At 43.6% G+C, this 22,138-nt stretch overlaps 1 protein-coding gene across 3 annotated transcripts in view; it reads right to left on the bottom strand.

Moving 5' to 3' along the window:
• Positions 1-20,248, bottom strand: part of LOC135385143 (uncharacterized) — a 73,063-nt gene extending 52,815 nt beyond the window's left edge. For 2 of the 3 annotated variants that reach the window (XR_010420307.1, XM_064614317.1), the window contains exons 1-2: positions 20,104-20,212; positions 17,561-17,655 (exon numbers count right to left, since the gene is read on the bottom strand). Coding sequence is in view for 1 of the 3 variants with exons in the window: in XM_064614317.1 (XP_064470387.1) it covers positions 17,561-17,655; positions 20,104-20,152 (144 nt within the window). In the remaining 2 variants the exon portion in view is untranslated. Of the gene's footprint in view, positions 1-17,560; positions 17,656-20,103 lie in introns of all 3 variants that reach the window. The other variant, XR_010420306.1, reaches the window with a different exon arrangement.
• Positions 20,249-22,138: the final 1,890 nt, after the last annotated feature.

The raw sequence follows: 22,138 nt of genomic DNA, 5'->3' as shown, positions 1-22,138 counted from the left end.
CGTTAATAAAGCAGTCAGCTACTTCGCCGCTACGAGCTACGATCCGCCGCGTCATCTGCAAGGCCGTCTGTGTTATCGCGTTTATTGTTTACGTAGTGGGTGGTCGTGTTGGTCGCGCGAAGAGAACTGAATGATATGTTCGCGGTTGTTGTGTCAATTATTCGAGAGACCTACATATGCCTGGTGTAGTTTTGGTGTTCGGGGAGGCAAAAATCATGTTCGTTCATCATCGGCGGCGGGCGTTTTCTACCACAAGATTCAACAGGAGAGTGCGCGAAAACGAATGTGGTTCGAAACACTCGGTTATTAGATGTAGCAGTGGTGTCGTGTGTGCTGAGCTCATTTTGCTGCCGATGACTACCAAGATGCCGTGAAGGCGAATTGCGAAGACGCCCGAAGCACACTGATGCTCAGTACCCAGTGATTTTGCTTCACCGAGGTGACGAGTTCAACACAACGTCTTAGGTATGTACAGGCGTCACACATGTATAAATTATAATATAGCGACGACGTATTCCATTTAACTTATGTTATCCTACTTGTTCCGTACTCAACATTGTCAACATCAACAAATTTAATTTTAGGGGCTTTCCAGTGTTGAAGTGGCGCAGGACTGCTTCGTGTGTGTGTGATCCAGGCACTCAAGTTGACATGACAGAAATAGCTGAAAGCAGGTATGCAAAGTCCACAGATGGAAGCACTAGATTTGTTACGTGTTGCAGATTTTGTGACATTTTTTTTAGTATTTGGACAGGTGCAGAACATTAGTATGACGTCAACAAGAGGAGAAGAAACCGATGAGAACTACTAGCTTGTTTGAAGGGTACAAGAATACGTCGTGTTGAGATGTAGTTATGACTTTATGACTAAGGAACCTAATTAATTTTCTAGAGATGCATCCTCTGCACTTGAATGCCCAGTGAAACAGCAAACGGTCATTGTCTTTGAAGCCCCACTACTGGAATTGTTCAATGTGTGTCAGAGCTGCAGTGAGCCATGCAAGGTTACCACATCATATTGGTCCTAAATTCGCTGAGTTCCCCTATCTCGGACGCAACTGTCATTTCTCTTTATTGCTCTTCCGATCCTACCTTCTCATGGATTAATGTGGTTCACCATACACTGCATTGGCACTGCCTTTCTCTACTCATGCTTTCGGTTTCTTGTTCTGTTGAATAAATCTTCACTTGAGCTTGCAGCCATCACGCTGTCTACTGTGTTTGCCCCTCATGTATATTGATGTGTTGTAACAGTATAGCACATCAACATGCCAACAACCTACCAAACAACCTTGCCTAGTCCAACTTTTGGATGGAAACTACACCACGTGGTAACATCCCCATGTATAAAGTCGACGGAGATTCGCTGTTTTTGTAGAACCTTCATTGTACATTTCTTTTGTCTCACTTAGCATGCCTGAAGAAATGTTCTGATCTTCATCAAGATGACAGGTCATTGTTTGATCTGCAGCATTATTGTTCCTGTAATCTTTTCACCAACAGAGAATACAAAAGTGAACAAATGGTAAAATATAACTAGCTTGTTAAATTCAAAAGGGAAAGACGAAACTGTTTATACTTCTCTCGTTTATTTTGTTGCAGGTTTTACAACTCTATCAAGTACGTCAAAACATCAGAGGGCAGGAAGTTCTACTCTATTTCCTAAATATCTAGACAATAAAAAAAGAAAGATATAGTTTGAGTTGTGACAAAATGTTGCTTCTGCTCTTACATTATATTTCAGTTAAATGTTACGATGCATTTGTAGTGCACACTGAAGCCAGTTTCAATTTGCAGAGCTGTCAAAAGTACTTTACAAAAGTACATCTCTATTACAGTAACAGAGAACTTATGCAATACATTATATAGCCATTTTGGAGTATTATACACACCAATGGTGCATGGTTAACTTTGAACCCAGATCAAGGGTTAATAATACTTGCAGTCAGCCCTCAAGTCCTTCTTTACAAATGTTAGTTGGTGACGTGATAATGAATCAGTTACAAGTACTCCGTTTAGCAAAACAGAGTTAATTAAGTGTTAAATCCCAATCTTGGTTCAATTATTAGTTGACATTTGGAAACGTGGTCACTAAGAAGTATACTAAAAGGTTATGAACACAGTTCAGTTGAATGACACTGATGAAAATTATCTTACTCACTCCTCACATATATAATTGAGACATGAGTATAACCTACAAATAGATCTATGCCCACAGGTTACTTACCCCTCCAGGAACAAACTAGTAATTATCATATGCTGTGACAGCAAAGAAAAAGCAATGAGAAAAACTTGCAGCAAACAAGAAATGAAAATATGCTGAGAACATTTCTACAGGTCAGCGCACTGATGGGAAATCATCTCTAATAGCATGCATGACGCAGATCGAGATCCAGTGGAGTACTTTCTATTGTATTTTCACGGAACACCCCATATCCTTCTCGTGAATGGCCGACAGGTGGTATAACGGAATTTCCTGCAGAAATAAGGGTTTTCCGTCCAGTTTGCCGTTACATGTGCCGCCTGCCGATACTCATGGAACAATGCGACAGCACCAGAGGACACGTGTCCTCTGGTGCTGTCGCATTGTTCCATGAGTATCTGTTTCACTGCGTGCAGCCATAGAAGCCATCTTAATATGTAATTTTGAACAAGAAACACGTCTAGTGTCATTACTTGTTTATTTAATGGCATTTTTCCTTCATTATAATTCACTGGCTTGCACTGTGGCATTGAGGAGTGCTCAGTCACCCTCCCTGGTGTAGATCGCTCGCTGAGTGACCCCTGGTTTGCCAATTCCAAACGATGCGCAGCTACCCAGAGCTGACGAGCCGCAAACACGGCGAAACACGTGTCCTCTGGTGCTGTCACATTGTACCATGAGTATTTATATATATATATGTTTATAAGTCCCAAACATCGCCACACCAGCATTGGACAGCTGTTTCGGCCTTATTGGGCCTTCATCAGCAATGCGTAGGTGGGCGACGTTTGAGCGAGTGGCGTCGGAAGGTCACGTGGAACGTGATGTCCTCCCGTCAGGGTGAGTGACTCACCTCTGAAAGCCCAGTGCGAAGCCAGTAAAGTATTAAGTGAAGAAAAATAGCATAGGCTCTTTGGGTGCACGTTGAACATATGTTTATAAGTCCCAAACGTCGCCACACCAGCATTGGACAGCTGTTTCGGCCTTATTGGGCCTTCATCAGCAATGCGTAGGTGGGCGATACTTTACTGGCTTCGCACTGGGCTTTCAGAGGTGAGTCACTCACCCTGACGGGAGGACATCACGTTCCACGTGACCTTCCGATGCCACTCGCTCAAACGTGCCACTCGTCAAACGAGGGTGACGGATAACGTTTTTTCTGTATGTCCTCGGAGTGCCCGCTGCCTCTTTTCTTCTTTTCTTTACAGTTGGACACAATGACTCTAAGAACACCCCGGACAACAGGTTTTCAACGAGCGCGACCCAAGACTCTGACACGTAATCTCCCCGGCCGATGACCCAGGAACCTTCCGGAATCTTCCAGAACATGACTCACTGACGACTGCCTCGCAGTGGAATTGTACCAACTGTGACGACACTTTTGTAACCTTTTAAAAGACCTTGTTCATAGATTTTCGTCTCAGTCCCGAAGAAGGCGGAGCTTCCGCCGAAACGTAGACTTCCCCAGACCCTTAGTTTAAATGCCAGCTTAATAAATAACTTCCCCTACTCCCTACTTCAGTCTCTGGTGTCTTTTCTCCCCTATATATATATATATATATATACGATGTGTATAATAATCTTACAGAACACGCTGCAGTTGAGTTTCTGTAGGCATGCTGGGGTGTTAATGCTAAATGTTCAGATTTATGACGAGCTCGACAATGAATTCATACCTCATAAAACATGAATTCGTGTGTGAGACATATTCTTACGCAAACAACACGTACTTAGGAAAGGAAGGAAATACAGCCAGCCCGTCCCGTCTGTAGACCAAGTAATGCAGAGTAAATCAGAATCGCTTGAAGGCGCGAAGGTGCTTTGAATAATAATAGTACCCTATTGAAAAACTCTACAGAAAATCTCACAAAATATCTCTTGCGTTATTCTAAGAGATTTTATGTGTGATAATTGGACATTCTCACAGAATTTCTTACAGAGTCTCTCACAGAGTTTCTCACGAAGCAATCTCTCAGAATTGCCCCCCCCCCCATAGTTTCTTATATAAATCTTACAGGATTTCCGTTAGACTTCTTACCAGGAGAAACGAGGAGAATAAGAGCCACAGAATCCAGCACGTGTGCTTTCCATTCTTTATTGAGATCACTTGGGAAGCTTTCAATACGAAACACAGATGAATAAAGCCATCGCTAGATATCACACAAAAAATAAGCCAAGGAACTTGATTCAGTTGTTATGTACTTTTGAAATGGCATCCGCGCGCCATCCACGCACACTGCCGTAAAAGCGTTCAAAGCATTGTACACATACTTGAAATCTTAAATGCGACCACCAAAAAATTTCTTCATCTGACTATGCCAAGATCATGTTTTACACATTGGGAACGCGTTGGCTTTCTTGCGTAAAAGCACCATCCAACTTCCTCGAGACGAGAATGGGTTACGACCACAAACTCGCATCCAATGCGCTAGTTCGCGCTCTTTGCCGCTTCTTACGAGTTTAACCTAGAAGAAAAAGCATTTAAAAAAGCACGGTTACAACAACATGTGTGTGCGTGTGAGATAGGCATAGAAATATGTAACATACCGTTTGCCGAAAGCACAGTTGCTTCAACGATCTCAAAGCATTCTACCTTCCGACCCACAGAATACCTGCAAACAGGGGTAAAGACTCATAAAGAATGGGAATACACAGCACCGACGATTATATACGACACGCACACATGCTACATACCTCAAATGCGACGAAAATCCTGAATGCCAGGCGGTATTTGCTTGAGATGCGCAGCTGCGTCCATGCGCTTCCTCGTTTCAAAGCAGACTAACTAGCTTGCTGGCGGTTGGAACAAAACGCCTCCAGTAATGTACGATGTACGATGGAATATCATAATGGGTTATAAAATTGATAGTTCCACTAGGAACGACAAAACGGAGCAACCATGGCACTTCTACCTAACAGGGAATATTCACAAACATACGAAATCGCACGAACTACTTTCGAACACGGACGACATGTCACTCTCTCCGGCCTGTCATTTCTTGCTTCATGTTCATCCGACATGGAAATATCCTTCAAAATTTCTCTTAAGACTGAAGCGAGGTTCGTAAGAAAGTCAGTCCTGTATGAACTGTTTTCTCATAGAAACCACAAGGCCAGACCCTGAATTATCCGATAGGATATTTTCTCATTGATGTGCCTGTGAGAATAGGTATACGAATCTGTATCCTCTGTAGGAAATTCTGAGAAGTGAAGTCGCTTCTGTAAGAAAAGCTATTGTGACGGCCATTTTGTCGTGTTGATCGCCGGAATCGTAGGAGAACTGTTTCGGGGAACTTTCCCAGCAGTTGAAAGGGACAGTGAAGGTCTCTTTCCTGGAAGTCTCAAGGCCAGACGCGAAAGTGGACCACGGGACAAAGACACCACCTGATATATAAGCGGACGCCCAACAAAAGACGGCATCTTCGGAATCCTCCTGTGAGACAGTCCGCAAGGCTCTGCGCCGGAAGACTGCCTCTGCCGTGACCCACATCGTCCTCCATCGGCTCGCCTGCCAGCTCCCGGGCTTTGACGTTCTCCTGCCGTGTGTAGCCATCCTCCACGAACGCTTCTGTCCCAGTCCCTGGACCCAGACCACCAACTTCGTCGCCAGTACGCTTCACATGAAGACAACGGACTTCAAGGCGGTGAGCTCCCACTAGCTGTGTGCTGGAATTCCGTGGCTTGACGCGTATAGATTGTATCTCATTTCCCCTCTGTAAATACCTGTTGTATATAGCTCGGGATATTAAACCCATATTTATTTGCACTGTTGCTGTTCGGAGTTTTCCCTTACCTTGTGCTGAGTCCATCGATTTGTTTTGGTCGTGTACCGTCAGCCCCGTTAACAGGGCTACGTCACACTATGTTTCTATGAGATTTTCTGTAGTGTTTTTCAACCGGGTATGATGACGAAGAACACGGATTGAAACAAAGTAAAACGAAACATTAGAGCACCCAGTCTTTTACGACAATTCGTGCAAACAAATGGAGCAACAAAGGGGGACATCTTCCAAATATCACAGTCGCACTTCACAACGCAGTTGTTGTCACATTGACGACACGTGAATATAACTGCAACGCCAAGCAACCACCAGATACTTTCAACTGGTGACGGCGATATAACCAATACAACGTTGCGGTGAATCGCTAGAGGCCCACGTAACGCGTCAGCAAAAACCTCGGTAGCCACGGAGATGGGTGCTTGTCTCCCTTGTTGTGAACAGCCACCGAGCAGAATAATATTTCATTCATTGAAAAAGTATAGCTCACCTACCAGCGCAAGTGTAGCAAACGATTCACACACAAAAAGCTGTTCATTATCGCGTGTTATCCGGAAGCCTTCAACGAACGAAGATAAACTTGAGCCCTCAGACGCGACCAGAGACCTTTTTGACCTTATAGGTACGACCCATAGAAATCATAAGGAGAGACTCTAGAAAGACAGGCAGGAGTGGGGGAAAGAGAGAGAGCAAGGCCGATGAACGAAGGCGCTTTCCTCCTCAACGGCCAAGCGTATGCGTCGCCATATTTTTTCATGCGGATTCAGACAGTGCTCGTGGTGGCTACAAACCCCGAATAGCCAAGCCCGAAGCCACTCGACCCGACGATCGCAAGATGGTGAGCTCAGCTGATTGTGCACTCAGGTATGTGGCTATGCATACGTTTTTCAGGTCAGAATGCATTCGCTGATTTATGTAGATTAGTCATTTAAAGTGTTGTAATGTTACTGTCGCTACAACTTGTATCAGCGAGCAAGACGAAGCATAATTGCAAGCAGGACATGTAACGCTCTAACGAACTGCAGTGAGCTCAGTGGCAGACCGTAAATATTGTTGGGCTTCGCATAACTATATTTGCAATCTATATTTTGTATGACTGGGTTGTACCGTTTTGTTGAAGCGACGAAGGCAACTGCCAGGGCAGTTAAGGCCGACTTACACTAAACAAACAGCAGCAAATCTGAACGTTCTACGTTCAAAAAGAACGTTCTACCGCCGTTGTTTTGCAACTGTGACTTGGCGCTGCTCGTTTGGTGAAAGCTCGCCTTCAGTAAACGCAGGGCGATACAGTGGCAACTTTACAGCCGGTCTAGCAACTTCTGGCCACAAAAGTGGGTCCCAAAATTGGAGACAGGACAATAAAAGGGTTTTCAAAAAGTCTCTTTAAATGATATGTACAGAGCACTACGGTAATTCACAGTAATGCACAGGCATCGCATCATGAACAACTGAATCCAGTCCAACACAAGCTGCAAGATGACTAGAGCAAAGTTGTAGAGAAAGTTGGCAGTCAAATTGAGCGACTGTCACATGTCATGGCCTGTCCATTACTGATTTAGAAACAACACCTGCTTAGTAAGCTTGCTGCGGACATATGCCTTTTGGTTCGCCTGCGTTATCTTTTTGGAGAGCTCATGGAGCCTCAGCTGAAGGTACATCTTCATGATAACCCGAGTAAGCATTATCATGTGCTCAGGATCTGAGCTGTAATGATCAGTTTTGAGTACGGTGTTTTCATGCCTCTGCATGAACTCGTTGAAGCTCACAAGCTTCTCTAATGTTAGCTTGGCAATTATGGCTAGCTTGTCAGTCGTCTCCAGTCTGAAGACATGCTCACAAATGTACAGTGCTTCCCTCACAAGCCGAGAAGGCATAATGAAGCCCCCATTGTTACTGATAAAAATCAGCAGACTTGTAATGTTATCGTTGACTAGAAAATCCAGGCACCCAGCACATGTTACCTTTTGAGCAACAGTCCGTATTATATAGCCACCAATATACTGAACAACTTCAGCAGTGAAGTTGTTGAGGCTGTAGGTCACATCGGGGAACAACGTGGACATCTCATTTCCCATGTCCGTTGTTGTGTCTTCTGATTGATCACGTCCTGTATACCCTTGGTGACTGAGAACTGTTGCCCCTTCCAGGTTTTGCAGCACATTGGCACTTCTTGACCCTCTGACGTCGGCATGTTGAGAATAGCCCTGTAAGCATAGCGAAACTGCGCTGCAGACGGGTTGTTGTTCCAGCCGCCACGCTGGCGAATGCAACTGAACAACAGTTCGAGGTGGTCCCGGCTGAACCTGTTGGTACATATGGACCTGGAAAGGGCAACAACTAATCATTATTCTGGGCATACTAATGTGCACAATTGACCAACTCCACTTCACAAAATGCAACCAAAATGTAAATTATAACACATGCATATCAGCTGCAGTGCAACAGAGAACGGTCAGCAAAGAGCGTAACATAAATTTAAAATGGCTTGCACACAAGCATTCGAGCAAAGATGTCTACGCTGTTTCTTACCTGCATGCACCTCTCTGAAAAATGGCTTCTGCAAGCTCTGCAATGCTTTTCAGGGAGAAGGCCAGGTTGAGAACTGACATCCTCCTACCATCCTGAACAGCAAGCTTTCCAGAGGGAAGCTCCATCAGTTTCCGGGACAGTTCAAGCATCAACTTTTTCTGGGACTCAATTGGGTTCTGTCGAAGTGGTGCCTTGAAGTTCGTCGCTCTGGGGCTGTGTGAGTTGAGAAGGTCAAATGCTCTGAAACAAAAACATCTAGTGTGCTGCACTTCTTTTCTTGCTGTAGAACTTTCTTACCTACCTACATCAGCAATGAAAGTAGCAGTGCCACCACAACCTTTGAGTTGCTCTAAACCTAGCTGCTGAGCAAACTTAAGTGCATTGCTAACAGATGAACTGAAAGTCTGTGCAGCAAGGCGGACTTTCATTATCTGCCGCTGATGTTCGATATGGGATTTCTTGAGCTTATTCTTGAGCTTAATGTAGTCCCATTTGATATCCTGCATTAAAATAGGAAATGTGTAACCAAACTGCATACCACAGATTTCTATTGTCGTTACTCGGCCACATCCACCATCTATAGCTTGGAAGCATATACAGGGTGAGCCATCAACTACATCATTTGAGAGAGGCACAAGAAAACGGCATAACGAAGAAACATGGTGTGCCTGGCTCTTGCCCTGCAATATATTTGCCACCACTGCAATTTCCTGTGTCAACTCCACCATTTTATTGTAGAGCCGCAGTAACACATTTGTTGGTGGACCTGAGTGATGTCATGAACAGTGACGGCAGAAAACTGAAGCATGATGGCCATTCGGTTTCAGCAGTAAAAATGTGGGGTCGGCTGAAAAAAATTCAAGCTTCGGTTCACTAAATTAATTTTATTGCAATTAAAATTTGCCCAAGTTCTTTGTCAATGCTGGGAAATGTAGATGCTGTTCGCAAGCCGTCCACCCTATGTTGCTCCGTAGTGCCATTTTTCTATAAACCCCAAATGACATAGTCTGTGACTCACCCTTTAGAGGTTGGCTCTTGTTCTGGTGACAATCTGCTTATTATTGCAAGCCTTGAAGACCATGCACATTGGAAAAAAATGCACTTGGGACACAATGCGATGAAAGCGCAATCATTACTCACCCCATATACTCACCACTGTAGAAGGCACCTTTGTCTCCAAACAGGATTCTCAGGAGCTTTAGCCCATGTGCAGCGTCAAATATCAGGTGGCCTTTTTCATCAGGATGTCGTGGGTGTGGGAAGGACGTTACGAGATCTTACATGTTTTGCATGTGCACACGACATCCAAGCCGCCTTGCCATCATAACATTTGAGGACAGCCCGTCGCAGACAACAGCAACCACTTTTAGATTACAGTCTTCCAAAAGGTTAATCGCCTGTGTCACAATGTTTTTGAGAAGCTCCCCAGAGAGGCCCGAGTTTAAGAAATATCCGAAGGGTAGCTTCCATGATGCTGCAATCCCAACTGCCATGAGTACGAGCGCATCCCCAGCAAGAGGAACATCATTTGTTTCTTTAGGTTCCACGCTGTTCCCGAGGTCAACATAGCCAATCATTTTTCCTCCAATTACATCACAGTGTTTTCTAATGCTCATCCCATCAAGCATTACACTGCACAAGTTATCCCTCTCACTTGTGTCTCTATGCATTTTCTTCAGATGGTCAAGGGCTTCTTGTGTAAATCCTGGCCATCCGCCGACTGCCCTCAGCCAGGTGCGAATGGTCTGCTCTGAAGGCATTGGGAATAGACTGGCAAGATACTCATATGCCTTTGGTTAGTGGAAGTGAAGGGTGGTTGCAAATTTTCTTGTTGCCTCACTGTATCGCCGGCCAAATAATGTCCTGTCAATGTTGGTTTTCCAGTCCTGAATCAATTCATTAGGAATCTCCCCAAATGATAAAAGTTGTTGTTCAGCATCTTCAGACAGTAAGTTCCTATCCTTCATTTCCTGAATCATTCCCTCGAGTGTTTCAATCTTTTCTTGTCTCCTTTGGAATTTTTTTTTTTTTCTGTTGCGTGCAGCCGCCGTCTGACGTGCTCCAGTTTTTCTTCCGTCACTCGGAGTTTTGTTCTCGGAGTTGTGCCACATGCGTTGGCTTGGCTTGGCTTGGCTTGGCTTAGCTGGGGTGCCTCCATCTAAGTAGAAAATATATACATTGTGTAGTGTACAATTTTAGGGAAAGACAGTCCTGGAAGTTTCTCACTAGCATTGCTTATGAAGCCTATCTTCTGTCACCCCATACCACAACATGGCAATGTACTGTGTTCTGCTGCTCCAGCAGCACCACATAATCTCATGAATACTTTATGCAGACATTTTACTGCTACATACTGAAGCCAGTGTCCTTTTTGGCAGGGGCTGAGCTGTGTCCTGTGTGTCAAAGGGGAGCCTCCGTTTTCGTTCCATGAGGACAGCATCTGTTTGACCAGAACTGGGTCTCTGTAATTCAGCAATATACCAGTTTTTCAGGAGTTTGCAAATTGAAAAAGCAGAAATGTAGCACTTCGGCCCTAATGATGTTACTTACTGAAGTTTATGCCTTGAAAGAGAAAACAGTATTTTTTTTTCTCTCTCTCTGATTCTTGTAGGGTATGAAGTCATATCAAGTGGAAGCGGTACTCACGGATGGTGGGACATGATACGAAGTGGATGGCTGTGGTTTCAGATCCTGCGTGCTCTGAATTGAGAAAATAGAAGTATTAGCACTACGTTGTCATTTATGTAGAACATGCTTTAAATAGATGCAGCGCGTATTCTGTGCTCCAGACCGCACGATAGCACTGAATTTTATTCTGTGGTCCACTGATGCGCATGCGCACTTCTCCTGGACCACAGGAGTGGCGGCCGCATTACTCTGTGGACCCAGGGCAGTCGGACTAGGCTGCGAAAAGTGTGCCCTCATGGGCGCTGCTACAGAATAAACCGCAGCGCTATCCCGTGGTGTGGTCCACAGAATAATGCCGTCCCCTATCTTGTGGTCCAAGAAAATGCACATGCACACTAATGGACCACAGAATAATATTCCGTCCTGCCCTGTGCTTTCGACCACAGGATAAGCACTGTGTTAAATAAAAGTTACTCAACATACTGCCTCTTGTAGTACTTGACGATCTGTCCCCTCCCTGTTGTACTCTTGAGCTTGTGCATGAGACTGCATAAAAAGTTCACTTATATAACTCACTCACAAGCTAGCCTTTCTGGTGTTACCTTTTGTTCGACTGTCTTCCACTCAAAAATTGTTGGAATGACATCTGGCTTGAGACATCTTTTGTTGTGTGACCCATAGTAACAGGATGGCTGAAAGTGTCTTGAGCAGATCCGCGAGAAATAATGAGGTCTAAAAGACTCCTCATTTACGCTTTGCAGCCACTTTGTCAGCAGTTCACTGTTTTGGATAGGAAATCTGGAATGGCCGGGTACAAGTGGTTTCGGTTAGCTGAGCAAGTTCGTAAAACGTAATTTCAGACTTAGAATTACATAGTTCCTCACTTCCTGAGAAAGATCATGAAGTTAGAGTGCTTACTTGTGAAAAGACACCCCAGGTCCTGTTCTATGTTGACTTTTCCACTGCGGTAACGCACATGACGTGGACATGCGTGTCTTGCTCGCACGGAACAGGTGAGACGCGCGCAAAACCGAAACTTCGAGCATTTGCTGTTTTTAAGGTTTTGTTTTAAGGTTTGTTGTTTTTGCTGTTCAACTTTCTCTTTGTACACAGCGTAGCTGCTGTCTTCTGATAGTAAAGCCCGTAACAAGACAATATAGCTCCAATAACCAGTTTTAACCTTTGTATCGTAAAACTTGCCGCCGAAAAAACACAACGAAAGCTATCGGCGGGAAACGCATTTTTCGGTTTGCAACACTGGCGATACAATATGGCGCTTCCCTAGCCCGCACGTCGGGATCGCGGTAGGTTCCCTTCTAGCATAGTTTTATGATTTCTATGGTACGACCAGAAGGCGCCAACGCCGCCACGATGGGCCAGCATTACTTGGCATTACGCAACACCGGTGACGTAACGGGGGCCTAAAAGAGAGGCGTATATTTCTCCAATCTGCAGGAGAATGTGCGCGGGAGAAGAGGAATGCGGAAGAGACCCTTCAAGCGCGCGCTTCTCAAAGAGTGGAGGGATTTCGCCCGGAAAAATTTCTGGCATATTAGTTTCTCGGCGGGAAGAACAGTTTCCAGCAAAAAAAAAGAAGAAATTGGGGGATTCGGGAAATTGCACAGTCCCTTTAACGTGCGATGAAAGCTCATCACACGGCACCCCGTATTTAACGTTCCCTGCGGAAGACGGCGTGTCTAAGCAACTTGTCCATTCGTTTTATCATTGACGCGGTGAGTGCGCTAGCTTATGATGGCGGTTGTGCCACTTGATCAGAGCGAAAACTGATCAATTCGCTGACAGGAAGCAGATGGAGAAGTTTGAGGTTGCGATCCGCGGATATCTCGGAAAAAATACTGTATTCGTAGAAAAATCATCTCGTGTTTCAAACGTTCTGACTGGACAATTATTAAATGCACATACGCGCTATGTGCATTATATTATGTCTTAAATGCGCATCAGCTCAAGGACCAATGTGAAATAGTAGATCTTGGCTGTAAGTGGTGGTATACCTTATACAACATGCCAGATGTGAGGGAACTTAAATATTGAACAATCTTTATGTACATTCGACAACGAGATGCTTAGGCTAAGGTGTTTCATAGAGAAGGGTACGGTAGCGGACAAGTAGCGGCATAGTGTTTACGTTACTTTTATTTAGTAGCGGTAGCGGTATTGCGTTATTTTTTCAAATTTGTAGCGACGCTAGTATTGCGAGCAGTGCGCCACTTTTCTGTGGAGTTGCGGTAGCGGTATTTCGTTACTTAGGAAAAAAAAAGAACTGTGGTAGCGGGTACAACACTGATGAACAGTAATATACAGCGCTCATGCTGATATTTAATTTGGCAGTTTATATAGCCAGAATCTGCCGGTATAAAAACAAAAGTCAATCGGACAAAAAGAAAAAAGAAAGGGGAATGACAAGGGGACTGGCTGTTCCTATTCGCTAAATTGAGCTTGATTTGTAAGACCTCGGGGTCGGCTACTGCGAACTTTTTCGTGACGCAAAATAGTGGGCTGTGCATGGTCTAGGGATATTCATTTGCTGTCCCTCTTGTAAGGTTCCCGCGTCGTTTCCCGCTGAGTCTGTCACTTTCACGCGACCCACAGTTTGGGAAACTACTGCGTACAGAAATAAAAACTCCACCTTAACTATTACGATCGTGTCTAACTAGACTGCATTCTGCTGTTAAAATCTCAGAATCACTTACATTTTGATCCAGCAACGACCCTTTTCCAAAAAATACACCAGGACTCGTTACAGAAAAGGGTGTGTGAAAGTAATATGTTTTGAAAGAAAGAGGTCGCTGAAAAGGTTAGCCAGCTGTAGGACAGCTGGTTAACCTTTTCAGTGACTTCCTTGTTGAAAAAAAAATCGGGGTCGCTTAATTATCATTACGCGTTGACAATGAGTTAGCATTAGATCTTTTATGTGCATGTTGAACGGCCCAAATTGGCGCCCGCTCTTTGCCCGCTGTGATTCCCTCTCCGCCTTCGCAGCACCGCCTGGCTTCTCCCCTCTCTGCTAAGGGTGACGTCTGACACTATACAACGGACGCAAATACTACTACTACCTTGCAAATTTTCATTTAGCGCAGCTGGACGGGCAAACAGTAGCATATAGGCCGGAATGATCCGAGAGAAGGTGTTTTACACCCGCCACGTTCCACCGCGGATTTATCTGGATGCTGGATGCCGTGCTCGATCAGGACCCTTAAAATAGGAGATGACTCATATTCTCCTTTTACTGCTACAGCAAGTGTATAGGATGACGGGAGTGAGGTCCTGTAGATCATATAAACAAAAGTGGAGTAACCGACACTGAGTGTTTTCGTTCAGGTTTAATTGATGCAAGCTTTCGCGTGGAGGACCACGCTTCTTCAGGTAAGAAGTGTGGTCCTCCACGCGAAAGCTTGTATCAATTAATGCTTAATGTAATGTAATGTAATTAATGCTTAATGTAATCAATTAATGTATCAAGTAATGTTTCGATATACTAGGTTGTGTCGTCTGACCAGTGCAAAACGATGAGCACGCCTAACGTAACTCGTTACTGCCCCTGGCCGACTAACCTGCCTGCCAAGATGGCGCTACTTTCGCGGGCTTTTTAATTAAAAAATGAGTTCCCAATGAAAAAGCACCCAGTATATCGTGAAGATGCATTGGATAGAGATCCAGTGTAGAATGTAACTCCCGAATAAAAATTGTTGGCGGCGCTAGTTTGTGAGAGTAATGCAGCTTTCTCCAATTTTCTTGCATTGAGATTGCATCGTTAAGCTCTTTTTGAGAGGTCAGGAATTTGGCTTGCTCGATAGGACGGTGCTAAGGTTACCTTTATTCCTTCTCATTTGCACTGGCATCCTATCCAATATGATGCTGCTAGCTGTTTACTCGGATAATCTCACAATATCATTTATAATGGGGTGTAAGTTGTACCTACGAAAAAAAAAAAAAAACGTGGTGCGAGGAAACTAATCAGGAAATGGCTGTTTGTGAAAGGTTGATAAGTAGTACTGGCATGCATTAATGACATACAGGGTGTCCCAGAAAACGTGTCATTGAATTATAATAAAAAAACTACGCCACCTAGAATCATGCGGTCAACAGCATTTGTTCTTATTAGCTTTTTGCCACCTCCTAATGTGAATGTCATGTACTCCAAATTTAATTATGTAAATATTTGCGAACTGAACTCGGAAATTTTCCAAGTAAAGGTTACTTTTTTACCCCACCAATATGAAGAGCGGGCCGAATTCACTCAAATTCATGATAATTCACAGTGATATTCACGAGCTATCCCATCGAAAAAAAAATAGCCTAATATCATGCTTTTCGGAACACCGGACCATAGCGCGCGATGACTTTTTGAGCGCAATCGCTCTCAGTGCGACGAAAGGAGGTTCCGAAGCCAGCCCACAGAGTGATAGTAGAAAAAGTAACAGTTCCTAAAATTGGGAGAGGGAAAGCATTATCCCAGCGAAAGTCGGGCGTGATAAGCCATGCCTGTTTTATCTCTTTCTGCGACGTCGGGGAGGGCTGGGTTTCCAACCTCCTTTCGTCGGACTGACAAAGATTGCGCTGAAAAATTCATCGTGCGCTATTCTGTGCGACCTCCGTAGAGCATGATGTTCGGCTATTTTTTCCGATGGGATAGCTCCTGAATATCCCTGTAAATCATCATTAATTTGACTAATTTAGACACGCTCTTCACATTGGTGGAGTAAAAAAGTGACCTTTACTAGGCAAATTTCCGACTTAAGCTCGCAAAAATTTACATAATTAAACTTACGTTACATGACATTCACATGAGGAGGTGGCAAAAACCCAGTAGGGACAAATGCCATTGACCGCATGACTATAGGTGGTGTAGCCTTTTATTATAATTCAATGACACGTTTTCTGGGACACCCTGTATGTACGTTGCATTTCTATCTTGTGTTGTATTGCTATGACTTTGTATTTGCACTAATTCTATCGTTCAGTGTCAAACCATATTGCTGTAACGGGTTTTCTTCTTTCTTTGCTTGCTCTTATTTTCAAAGCTATGTAAGTACATAGAATACTGGTATTAGTGGATGTCTGCCATCTAGCAAGGACGGCGCAGATGCCAAAAGGCGCAGGACAGCTATTTTCTCAGTGTATAATACTAGTCGAATAAATAAAGTTCTTATCATTATTATTTAAATCACCACAGAATGAAATTAAATACAACACACCAAGAATTACACACAGTTTGACTAGGTATTTTAGAAACATTTCTTAGGAGGCTCAGAAGCTTCTCGCTGGCACTTCTGCTTCCCTTAGGGGAGCACTCAAGTGATCCTTTTCATCTTATTTTCTTTTTTTTTCTTTTTTGCTGCGTCGTGTGCTGCAAGGAGCAAAATTATCTCATGCGAAACAACGATTGGCACAGGTGACCTGAGACTTCTGTTCCGGACACCTTCCAGAAAGTTCACCAGGTGTATTACCTTTCTTGAAAAGAGACTGTTAGAAAATGAAGGAATGATTAGGGTACGTCGTCACGTAGCCCATTCCCCTGGCACGTGACTCATGACGTAGACCGACGCAGTTCGTGCAGGCATAAGCAGCTCGTGAGCTGAGAACAATTTTTTTGTTCCGTGTTAGCGCCGCGAAGCAACTGTGGCTATGAACGGCAAATAGATGTGGACAGATGGAGAGGGGACACCAGGAAGCAGTGGGAGGACAGGGGGGGGGGCTAGTATGTGTCCTGGGCCGACTTCAGGGAGAAGTGTGCCGACAGTCGTCTGGAACATCGCTGAGAAAAAAAGAAACGAAGGAGAAAGACCACGGGGACCCAGTGGCTGTTCCACTTCCCCCCTCAAAAAAACAAAAACAAACGTCAGTTTATACATGGCATTTCCCTCTCTCACCTCCCCCACTACGCGCATCAACAGAGGCAAACACAGGGTGTGGATGAGCACCTGCGGGAAGTAGCCCTCGTCACGCGAGGATGGTAATGTGCGTCGCGTATATTATAGACACGGTGATCATAGGCCATCAAAGAGAATCATAGCAAATCAAAGGAATGGCGCTCGAGGTAGAGGAGGAAGAAGAATGTCAACGCATACGTACGCAGGCATTGGAACGCAACAGTGTGAACCGGGCTTCCGAGTACGTTTGTAAATTTCATTGCGCAGTGACAATGCACCGCATAGCGAATATATCTTGCATGGTCACGGCTGACGGACAGTTTGACGAATGAATGCAGTTTCGGGCCATGCTGAATGTTACCTCATTACCTTCTTTAATTCACGCAAAGTAACTCCCGAGATCGTTTTCCCTTTATCGTTTGTCGTCAGTTATGTCTCTTCTTTGTGAATTACATCAAGTGCATTGAGTATCATTCTGAACGAATGTAACCGTAGCACAAATGTGTAAGGCTGCTAGAGTGTTATACTTACTTCCCCGTCGTTGCACTTATCCTCGCATCTTCGAAGTGGATCTGGTGGGTAGCTTCTCGTGCGGACGTACTTTTCCGCCGTGGAAGCTGCCAACACTATGAAAACGTCAAGTAATGTTACGCTGCTTGAAGGAACATGAAGTATGGCGTGCTTAAAAGCAGGCGGAGACCTGCATTCGATTACATGTGTTGACCATATGTGGGTCAAGAAAAACGAAAATGATGAGAGTGATTCTCTTTCGCAGCAGGTGAGCACCTTCACTTTGCATCCACAAAAAGTAAGCGGTATCACGGAATTGCATGGGCAGGGGGGATCCTCGTATGCCCGTGCCGTGTTGCGGCTTTTTTATTTAGTGAGCCTCCTGTCTTCACACTAAACACACTGTATTCATACTAAACAGCATTACAGTAAATAAACATGAACTGAGTCAACGCGAACAAATGCATAAGGAAGCTGCATACTGGAACTATTGTTGATTTACACTGTGCGATTCCTCCCCCTGAAACGGACCCGTCTTATCCCTACGACCACCGCGCGTGAAAGCACCAACGACCAATCGACAGCTTGCAGCAACATACACTTCTTTGTTAGAGGTACAAGAAAACGCTTCCATTCAGTTGAGATCAATAGGAACTGCCGAGCAGCCAGTAAACACTCCGTTCGACTACTCCGCACAGTCGAAAACTGTTCTGTTTTATCAGCGCAGTCCTTATCAGCCACTTTCGTAACGTGCGAGCACAACAGCGCCCCTCACAACACATATGGACTTGTAGTACATGGCTTGCGTACGTTCGTAGCCTGTATTCGATAAGGTACCAAAGCGTTATGTGCTACGCTGACACGTCAAAACCGGTGATGTGTACGATATGTTATGACGATAACACAACAAGCATTCAAACCCTTCTAATCTTCTAACAGAAGAGGGAATAAAACAAAAGGATCGCTACTTCATATACTGATTCGCATGTATTTATTGCGTACACATTCTGTGTGTGTGTGTGTGTGTGTGTGTGTGTGTGTGTGTTTATTCTCGGTTATCCTATATGATGGGTATGCATTCGGTTCGGTTATACAGGGTGTCCTGCCAAATGTGAATATATTTTTTAAATATATATTTATATCACTTTTTCCGAGATGAAATCAACTGCAACATAGCATATGGAAGGGATTCCCTAGCACGACATTAGCAGACTCCTAAGGCAATGTCTTAATTAACTTTCAACATTTAACTTTTTAATTATAGAATATGCCAAGTTGTTCCAATGAGAACATCTGATATCTTTGGTCACCTGGTACCAAAGCCGTTTTCAGAACAAAAATCCGTTCGATAGATCGTCCGCAAAAAATCGTGAAGGAACACCCTTTCTTCTTTATTTTGTTCATTGCGCATCTTCGAAGACGCGTCTTTCCTTCACCCCCTGTGTGAGGGAGTGAAAGAGCACAGTGCCGCCTCATGCGTCGAATATGAGTTTTAACTTGCGGAGACAAAACAAAAACAAATGTCTCCGGTGACTTTATCGCAATTGCCATTATCTTGGGTTGCATTTTCGATTTTCTTTTAATCTTTTTCCAGGACGCAAGAGGCAATAGTGTGCTCTTTCATCGTCCCGTTTTCGAGGTGAAGGAAAGATGCGTCTCTAGAGATGCGCAATGAACAGAATAAAGAAAAAATGGTGAATTTTTTGCGAACGATCTATCGAACGGATTTTTGTTCTGAAAACGGCTTTGGTATCAGGTGACCGAAGAGATCATATGTTCTCATTGGAACAACTTCGTAGCTTTTAATTACCGCAAATTAATTGAGAAAGGGCGAAAAAAAATTTTACGGTAGACCACACAACTGCCAAGTACGTACAGTTGGTTCCATTTGTGTACAGCATTCCGTTTTTCGTTTAGCCCCTCGCCCTTTTTCGGTGGGACACCATCTATAAATATTCATCCCCTATTCGCTTAGCGTGCAGAACTATTTGCGTCCGACTTGTTTTTCCTCCATTGTCAGCAAACGCATTGAAATGGATGTCAAGATGTCAAAGATATCTCGTTCAACCAAATGCTTTGATACCAGTGCCGTTTCCGCTTGTTTCTTTCCCTAGGTTAGCTTACCTTTTCAGGTAACGTGTTATGTACACCATCAAATTTTCTGCAGTGTTGCTCTCCCTTCTTTGTCTTTAGTTTGTGACAATCGTTTCGACAATTTATTATCAAGTATGCTGCAGTAGTATCGCTGAGTGCGCAATAATTGTGTCTAAAAATGAAAATATACCTCAGAAATAGGCGGGTCATATAGACCAGTGCAACCCAAAATAATCACCCCCCCCCCCCAAAAAAAAGCCCAGGGGCTTTTCGAAATGATGATTTTGGCGTACCCTGCCAAGCACACTAGAAAAACGAATAGCGACCGCGCAGAATGCTAACTATTCAAGTAAGATATCCTCCTTTCATCACCCCTTGCAAGTTGTATAACTTAAAGAATAATAAGCACTTATATTAATACCGCACATAACCTGCCATGTTATTTTTCGATCATTCAAAGTAATACTTACGCAAATCGAACAGCACGACAGCGAGTAACTCGCGACGCGATCCAGGCATAGCGACTACAATACTTGGAAAGCTTGCAGAGTTGTAACGTCATACCCATGATTTGTTCATGTCTTCCAGTAATTGGGGCTTGCGAAAGCCAGGATAATATACTTTTCTTGAGAAAACTGTGATTAATAGTTTATGTTACTTCTATTCAACATTATTGATCAGTTCTTTGAACTTCATTGGTCATTTACAATGCTTCACATAGTGATATGTGTCTACATGTCAGAGACAACCTGTAAGCATGCTTATGACAGATTTGATGGATAGGCGTCAATTGTTTCACATAAGTTGTTAAATGTGACCTACTATTGAGATAACAGGTTGAGTAGTTGAAGGATTTCCTGTGTCGTGAGGGCTCTAAATTACACTAAAATGCGGAGAAAGAAAATAGGGTATGCGAAGACAGACAAAATAATGCAGACTGATTCGGCGATATCCCTAGAGAATAACTGCAAGTCTTTTAAATGCTTGCTAGAGCACGTAACGGAGAAGTTCATACAGCGATGTTAAATTACTCGCAGGACCTACACTCCACGGTTCAGTAGTCATCTAAAAAATTCAGAATATAAAAATAAGCGGTTGTACCGAGCAGCTATGCTGTCAGGAAACAGTGAACGTTGTGCAGCATACTTCAATGCCGAAAAGAAATACAAAGACGAAATTCGCAGTACAAACGCTAACTTTTCAATAATGTTCTCTAAAATATGTTAAACTTAAAATTCAAAAAAAAAAATATTTGAATATATTTAGGACGATAGTGAGCGTAATATTTCACTAGATCACCCAGACGGTGACACTTCACTGAATGCACCGATGTTATGAACCGCAAGAACTTGCTAAGTTATTTTCTCGTTCTGTTTACATTATCACGCTATACAACTTTTTGCCAATATATCCCATACTTTTTGACGTTGTTTGTATCATGCAAGTAATTGTTTCTTTCAAAATATCGTCCAATGCAGGTGTACTAGCCATTTTTTTTTCAGGCCACATCGTTCTATCTTGCAGTTGTCCTTCGCGAGCTTTTTGAACAATCGGTTGATGAATTATGTTTACCATTAGCTTGGAATGTGAGGGGGGGACATATACGATTCCACTACGCAAATCTGGAGGGAGAGAGAGAGAGAGAATACCTGTTTATTTACAAACATTAGAGCTGAGTGACACCCATGAGGGGTCTGCTGCTCCATTTCTTTAAAGCGTTTCAATAACAAATCCGGAGTTCATTGCTCATCACTTAATTTTGTACCTTCTCACTAACTAGTGTGCCATGCAAAATTCAAGAGAAAATAATTATTCTAATCGTATTCACCCTGAATCACATTCATTTCTTATCCATACCAACAGGTTTCACAAGTCGTTTTGTTGCGTAAGGAAATTAATTTCACCCGCACATGATCTGGCCTATATTTACATCGCGGTTCTCAATCCCACTGTATTTTCATAGATTTCGCTACAGTCTTTGACGGCGGTCCCCTGCTCTCTATGTCCATAAATTTCAATTAAGAAAATGAAACATTGACAGCAAAATTTTGAGGTGGACCGTTCCTTTTCTAACTTCTCGCTACCACGTTGTCTCCATAATATTCATGACTCACCCCAACTACATGTTACTTCTCGCGTGCCCAAGGGTTCTGACTACTTGTTTTAGTACTCTATCATTCTGGTACTTTACTATTCCTAATTTACATGAAATGACCTTCCTAATTCGGTTTCGTTATCGATAAGATGGTAGGCCCATTACTGTGTCATTTGCTGCGAAATTGTATGTGATGACGGCATGTATAATTACTGCAAGCTGAACTGGCCGCTATTATCTCATGATGTCAAAAATGGTCGATGGAACAAATATCAATAAGTGTACGCACATGAGGTTATCCGTAAAGATTTCCCGCTAAACTCATATCATATAGATAACGGTCGGCAGCTGTTCTCCTACTATGCTTAACTTTGACTTCGATCACCACAGAACGCATCGGAAAATGGTAT

The sequence above is a fragment of the Ornithodoros turicata genome, chromosome 2 (assembly GCF_037126465.1).
Source record: "Ornithodoros turicata isolate Travis chromosome 2, ASM3712646v1, whole genome shotgun sequence".
NCBI classification, from domain to species: domain Eukaryota; kingdom Metazoa; phylum Arthropoda; class Arachnida; order Ixodida; family Argasidae; genus Ornithodoros; species Ornithodoros turicata.
This window is presented reverse-complemented; position numbering and strand designations above follow the sequence as displayed.